The following is a 7,251-nucleotide window of genomic DNA, read 5'->3' as shown; positions in this document are numbered from 1 at the left end:
AATTTCCTGCTCGGTCAAAGCTGCAGCCTATGTCAGTCAGGAAAGTAGAAAAGTTCCATGCAGAATTTTTATTCCGAAGCCCAGTAGTCCTAACAGCTGAAACATAGTCAGACATAAATTTATTTTTTTCTTTTAGCTTTTTCTTTTGACATAATATTAAATTCCCAGAAATGTTTCAAGGACAGTACAAATTTCTGTGTACACTTCATCTAGAGTCCTCAAGTGTCACATTTTGCAACATTTGCTATATCATTCTAGATAGATAGATATAAACAAATATATGCATATTATTTTTGCCTGAACTGTTTGAGAGTTAGTTGCAGACATGATGTTTGTCCCTTTACCCCTAAATACTTCACTGTGTTCTCTAAAAACTAGGCTCTTTTGTTATATAGCCACAGTACAATAATCAAAACCAGGAAATTAACATTGATATAATGCCATTATCTAATCTATTGACTTTATTCTAAATTTGTCATTGGCTCTAATTAATGCACTATATAGTAAAAGAAAATCCTGGGTCATATGTTTTAATCGGTTGTCAAGTCTCTTCTGCTTCTTTAATCTGGAACAGTTCCTTAGTCTTTCTGTGTGTTTAATGTGACATTGACATTTTTTAAAGAGAACAAGCTGTCTATTTTGTAGAATTCCCTTTCCACTTGGGTTTGTCAACTATTTCTTCACCATTAGATTCAGGTTATGTACTTTTGGCAGTAATATCACAGAAGTGATGTTGTGTCCTTCTCAGTACTTCATATCAGGAGGTACACAATGTCAATTTATTCCATGACTGCAAAGTCAGACATAAATTTAAAATAATCTTAATCAAAACCTTGGTTTGTTAAAAATTGCTTTGAAGGGTTTCACACTCACTCCAGATTTTCTATTACAGGTCTTTAAAAAACAGACTCAAAGACAAGGAAGCTGCAAGCTTTACAGATGCTCAGGAGAAAATGTAGCCATTTAAAAAAAATTGCAATGTGATAGTTATGAAATTTCCCTAAATTCATTTTGCAGAATGAGAGCTGTAATTTAAACGTGAAGTTATCGAGAGCTGAGATAAACCACACATCACGTGCAATTTAATCTGGCAAGGAAACAGGCCACTCGGAATTGCTAACTAGGCCTAATTCATTACATCTTGGTGAATGCTGTACTTTTGGTCTTACGAGTCTTTCAAATTGTGCATTAATATATTTACCCAGGCCTCATGGAAAATGTATGGGGATGGTAACAGAAATACTGTATCCTTGTTTAAATCACATTACATTTTTTAAACAGCTCAAGTGATTGCTCAAAAAGATCACACCTTCTGAAGCATTTATGAAACAATTATTTACATTACATTAAAAACTTTAATTGCCTTGAAGCACGTGCTATGAGACACAAATATTGGAAAATCATCAAAAATATCCATCACGATTCTCTCTGCTTTACAACTCTTCTAAACTTTATCTTTTTTACAACCTTCTGTATTGATCTATTGTCCCAGACCAAGAGTGATGTCAGAAGTCCAAGCTGGGTCATAAAAAGAGAATATAATTTCCATTTGCTGTCTATAAAAGCAAATCTTTTGACCAGAGAAAAAGGGAGGAAATGTCCTTTTGGGGGGAGTGGGGAGGAGGGCAGTGGGATTTGGCAGGGGACTGCCAGAGAGGGAGAGTGACCCCAGGGTCAGGAGTGGGGGTGGGGTAAGTGGGTTAGTGATGGAGGGTTTTAGGGGGTCTGAGATCCTCCTGGGGTTGGGATGTTGGGAGGGGACTGGGAACGTCTAGCTTGCACAGAGGCAAAAAGAGGGAAAAATGTAAAGGAAGAAACTTAGTCATCCCTATTGTCCAAGGTCAGAAATTGCAAAAGACCGTAACTTCCCTCTAGCTGGGCTAAAGACCCTCTCCCAAAAGACAGTCATAATAAAGGAGACTCATAGTGCAACGGACCTTGGGTCCCCAGCTAGAAGGGCCCTCGAATAATAATGATAACAATAGCAGAAATCTCTGTAGTTGTTGAGAATCCAAAGTCCCCACAGCAGGGCTACGGCCCCATCAACAGATCATAACAATAAAAGCTAGCCCATTCTACGTAAATAATAAAAGCCAACTCACTGCGGAGGTTAAAGTGCTCCAGAGATTTGGCTAAGGATCCCTTCCAGTAATCATCATAACAGTAAAAGGGCCTCCCATTCTAAAGTTATGAGGAGCCCTTATCATTAGACCCCCAAATAATAATAGTAATAAGAATTCCTATTGCGAAGGATCTGAAGCCCTCCTCCACCTCCTCGCCCCGCAAAGAACCCTGATCTTTGGCTAAGGCGCCGCTCCCCAATAATAATCGTAACAATATAATGGCTTGGAAACTGCGCGCGGCAGTGGTGATATTTCCCACGACTCAGTGGCGCCCCCGGGCGGCTCCCACCCGCCCGCTGGCAGGCTCCCACACGCCCGCCGGCCAGCGAGTCTACGCGGCCCTACCTGCTAGTTGCTACCCTGTGATCCGAAGCTTAGCTGGCGGAGGAGTGGTGGCAGCCCGAGGCACGTGTTATGTGTCCTCTGATTGCAAAAGAAAAAAAAAAAATGCATCGCAAACTATTAACTTTTTTTAAGTATGCAATGCAGGGGGTGGGGGGGGTAGACAGGTGCGAAGTGGGGGGTGTTGGCGCTCCGCTCAACGGCCTCCCGCAGCCCCCCCTCCCAAACTTCCCTTTGCATTGATCAGCACGTTACGTCAGTATTGATAAGTTTGCAAAAAGCCAAAGTCAAGTGCAATCGCGCGGCACACCGACCCCGGACTTGGGGGGGAGATGCAGCGAGCGCTCCGCGGGCCCGGGAGCCGGCTGCAGGCAGGGCAGCGGCGGCGCCGTCGCCTCTCGAAGAGGCTGCCTCCCCCACACCCTCCCCTCCCGCCCCATCCCCGGCCGCCTCCCCCGGGCGGGCGCCGAGCTCCCCGCCCGGCGCGCTCCGCCCGCGCCCTCCGGGGGTCGGGGGGGCGCACGGCTCCCGGGCCCGGCGGCGGCGGCGGCGGCGCGGCGGCGCCGAGGGGCAGCGGGTGGCAGGAGGCCGGGGGACGCCCAAGGGGCCCCGGGCGGCGGCGCTCAGGGCCCGGGCGGCCGGCGGCGGCCCCGGGGCTGGGGGGAGTCCAGCCCGGATATTGAGTGCAGCCATTGAGAAAAGCCAAACTCTTGTGTGTGTGCGTCTCGAATAGCCCCCAAGATGGCCGCCAATGTGGGATCGATGTTTCAATATTGGAAGCGATTTGATCTACGGCGACTCCAGGTTAGTGCGGGCAGCGCCGGCCGCGCGGCCGTGGGGAGCCCTGGGGCGCGCCCTGGGCGCATTGGGGAGGTCCCCGGGAGGGTGGGCGGGCGCCCCGGGGCGGCGGGCGGCGGCTGCTGGGGCTCGCTGGGGCTCGGCTGCCCGCTGCCCATCGATAGGTATTAGGAATTGATCTCGCCGCTGCTCTTTGTTCGGTTCAATCATCGATTAGCCGCCGCGACCATGGAGAAGCGCTAGTGAGCCCTCGGCCCGGGGAGCGAGCCGGCGGGAGAACGGCCGAGCGAGGCGCGGGGAAGGCAGGGGCTGCGGTCCTGGGCAGGGGGCTGCCGGTGGGATCCCCGGCAGCCCCCCTTGCGCTGCACTTTGCGCGCCTCCCAACTTCGCGGCGCCCGGGGAGGCCGCGGAGCGCGCCGCGTGCCTGTCCGCGCCCGGCTGGGGCTTGGGCGAGGGAGGGAGGGAGCTGGTGGGTAGGGAGGTGGAGGAGGAGGAGGAGAAGGGAGGAGGAGGAGGCTGCTGGGGTTGGTGTGGAGGCGGCTCCGCGCCCCGCCGGCCGCCGGCACCTCCGCCGCCGCCTGCCTGGCTGCGCAGCCCGGACACGCCGCCACCCAGGGGCCGCCGCTGCTGCCGCCCCAGCTGCCGCTGCCACCATCGCCGGACTGGCCGCCTGCGCCGGCAGACCTCTCCTCGGGCCGGGTTCTTGGGGTTCGTCTTTGCTTCTTGCCTTTACCCCCCCCTTCTACCCTCCTTCCAAGTCCAAATGGGGACGGGCGGTGGAGATGGGCCCGGGGCGCGCGCAAGTTTGCGCTGCAGCCTCGCGGGCCGTGGAGAGCCTGGAGCTGCGCAGAGCAGGTGACTCCCGGCTCTCGGGCCCATGGGAACTTTTAAACTGGAGATTCCCTTGCTGTCTTCTGCCCCCTGCTTTCCCTGCTGCCACTCCCCTCTTTTCTTCTTTCTCTCTTCTCTTTCACTCTCTTTCCCCAGGGCTACTTCCTCCCAAACACCAGCACTTTATCCCCCACTCCACCTTTCTCTGAGAATCTGTATGTCTCTCCTAGATTTGGGGGTGTTCTCTGCTAATCCCCTAGGAAGTGGGACTGGGGGTGGAATCTCCGAGAACACCCGCTGGAGGTACAGCTCTAGGCTCTATACTTTCTGGGGTGCCCCAGGATGCTCCTGCCAAGTCCCCCCAAATCCTGGAGTCTTGCAAAGTCTCGGCAGGCAGTGGGAGCAGGGGCGGGGAAGTGTTGCTGAGAACCAGGCGATTAGAACATCCTGCCTTGGCCTTGACATTCGCAGAAGTGAGAGCATCAGTCTGGAGATAAAAAGGGACACACTTCTTTTTTGAAAATCCGCCCGCAGATCTCCTTAAGTTTCTTCTGATAAGTGGTTCCTGTACCTTCCTCCTCCTGGCCACTTCCCAGCCCCCTCCTTCCTAACCCCCCATTCCCCACTCATCCCCTCCCCCAGCCATTGAACTGGAGAGAAAATCGGGGCACTCAGGCATGCAGTTAATAACTGCAAGTGCCTTGCAATTCCAGGTCCTCACTCGAGTTGGGGCTACAGTTTGGTGGCCAGCTGAGGCGGGCCAGGCTGTGAGCTGTGCTTGCCCATTTAAATGATGCTAAAGTGGCCTTTCTGGAAGAGTGGGGGGTGTGTGTGGGAGGGAGGGAGGGGGGAGAGAGAGAAATAGAGAAAGAGGGAGAGGGGGAAAGAGGGAGTTGGGCAGCCACATTGGGCTTGGCACAGAAGGCCAATGGTAATCGTATTCCCTGCTAATGTTTGTAAATGAGACCGGGGCACGGCTGGGGGACAGCGTCTTTATTTATGATTGATGTTCTGTAACATAAGGAATGACAAGAACGTGGCAGACAAGAGGAGAGGAACCAGAAGGGCTGGCGAAAGCCCTTTGCAGGGTCCTATTGTTATTCTGGGCTGGAGAAAATTTCCGCGTCGAGATTTACAGCGCTGGTATTTGCTCCCGGTTGGCCAGAATGTCAGTTAACACAATTTTCATTAGATAACTCGTTTTCAATCCAGGGAGCTCGGGCTGCAGCGGGGAGGGGTGGGTAGTGCTGGGGCTGGGTGCTGAGGGGTGGGTGCGGCTCCCAGGGGGCCGATTTCTGAGCTGGGGGAGGGGGTTTGAACCTCACTCGCTTCCTTCTCCAGCTCTGGGGTCTTTTGTGGAGCTGTTGAGGTCACCCAAATCTTGATTCCATTTGGACTCCCATTGATCTAGGAACCCTTTGTTAGGGTTTTAGAAGATGCTGAGGTGGCTGAGGTGGGAAAGCAAATTTGAACTGGAAACGATGAAGGTGGGAGGATGGAGAGTCTTGTTCAGGTGAAGGGGAAATGGGGCCAACACCCCCACCCCCACAGGGTGAGGGTGGTGGTGTTTATTAAGAAAATGGCTGGTGTGTCTGGCACAAAAGGAGAAGGCTCTCAGGGAAGGGGGTAAGCTCATTTACATGGATATTAAGTGTGGGGGGGTGTCCCTGAGGGAGTTTGAAAGGCTGTACACTTCTAGAGAGCGGAAAAATAAACGTGGCAGCCAGAGCCGCATGCAAACATTGAGACCCTCACATCTGCCACAGTCCCCACCCTCATCCTGAAATGTTCAGTGGCTCCCCTGCCCAACAGGCCTGCAGCTTCGCTCCATATTCTCACTGATGGCATTTTTGTTGGGAACGGATTATGAGCCTAAGCACTTTCACCCGGGATCATCTCTTGTGCATAATGCTAATGACTCCTACGCCACACTTTTATTTTCATTTTTTTCCCTTCCCACTTTCCTCTTATAGGGGAGGTAACCAGAAAGGAAAACTTCTGCTGGCTTGTTCTGAGATCCCGGTAGGAGAGGCGGGCCCCCACCCCAGGCCCTGTGCAGGCCGAGAGCTTTGAGCCCACTCGTCACGCGGCCCAGCTGCCTGTGAGTGTGAGGAGGTGTGTGGCTTCAATTCTTGGTTGTTCAGGTTGAGTGGTTTCTCGAAGCCTGGTTGCTGAGTGTTAAAGTGGCCGAGGCAGCAAAGGCGGCCTGTGTCCCCAGGCCAGACCATGCTGCTGACGCCACCCCAATCCTGGCAAGAAAGGTGACCTTGTACCAGCCCAGCATAAAGCCCTCCGGAAGTATATATTTTTTCAAATATGGAAGCAGTCCAGTTATTCCTTCCAGCGCCGTCTCTGAACACAGCAGGGCCGTTTTCCTAGGATGGAAGTCAGTCAGCAAGTCTTAACGACTTGTGGCTGATGGTAAAGATGTTCTGACATGTGGTACCCTATTCCAGGACCTCCAAAACTGCTTCTCCCTTTCTTTTCTCTTTTTTTTCCTCTGCTGCTAGCAGTCCAGGAAACGAGAAATAAAATTCCATCCTAAAGATAATGCTGGGCATATTTCATTTGGTTATAAGATTGCTTTATGGTGAACATTACTAATGCAGTATTTTTTTATGGCTTTTCTGTGTATAATCATTGTAACTGGATTCATACCTTTATGATTTTCTTTTTCTGCTTTACTTTGCCACTTTTTTTATGATGCTCCAGGTCCAGTGTCCTGTGCTATCTTTTTAATTTTTTTTCCTTTAAGAGAGCTAATCAAGCTAACCAAGAGTTGAGGGTATCTAGTTGAAATGAGGGTGCCCAGTCCAGATTCACATCTGTGTTTCTTGGGAGGAAAGAGGTTGGCTGGAGGGACCACATAGTACAAGTTTTGGAGCAAGAGGCAAATTCTGCTTAGGGTTTGAGTATTCAGGGAGGAAGAGCAACAGGGCAAGCAAGAGAGGCTGGACTTTTTAAAGGAGTTTGGAGAAACCTTTGGGAAGATGCACATGGGAGATGGTGCTTGATGGAATGTTTTTGCCTGTTCAAAGTTTAGAAAGAGCGTGGATGTGATTAAAATATTATAACCTTATGATATTCTGAAGTGCATAAATTTTACATATCAGCCACAGAGAGTTTAGACATCCATTAGAGCCTCTGACAGCTTGAC

The 7,251-nt window shown here is 51.2% G+C and overlaps 1 protein-coding gene across 6 annotated transcripts in view; it reads left to right on the top strand.

Moving 5' to 3' along the window:
• The first annotated feature begins 3,089 nt into the window (after nt 1-3,089).
• CUX2 (cut like homeobox 2) overlaps nt 3,090-7,251 on the top strand; it is a 256,506-nt gene continuing 252,344 nt past the window's right edge. For 5 of the 6 annotated variants that reach the window (XM_036080583.2, XM_078060978.1, XM_078060979.1 and 2 more), the window contains exon 1: nt 3,090-3,269. In XM_036080583.2, coding sequence (XP_035936476.1) covers nt 3,207-3,269 — 63 coding nt within the window. In that variant the 5' untranslated portion in view covers nt 3,090-3,206. Of the gene's footprint in view, nt 3,270-6,067; nt 6,210-7,251 lie in introns of all 6 variants that reach the window. The other variant, XM_078060980.1, reaches the window with a different exon arrangement.

Source organism: Halichoerus grypus, chromosome 13 (assembly GCF_964656455.1).
Source record: "Halichoerus grypus chromosome 13, mHalGry1.hap1.1, whole genome shotgun sequence".
NCBI lineage: Eukaryota > Metazoa > Chordata > Mammalia > Carnivora > Phocidae > Halichoerus > Halichoerus grypus.
Note: the sequence above shows the minus strand (reverse complement) of the source record. Positions and strands in the feature narration are given on the sequence as shown.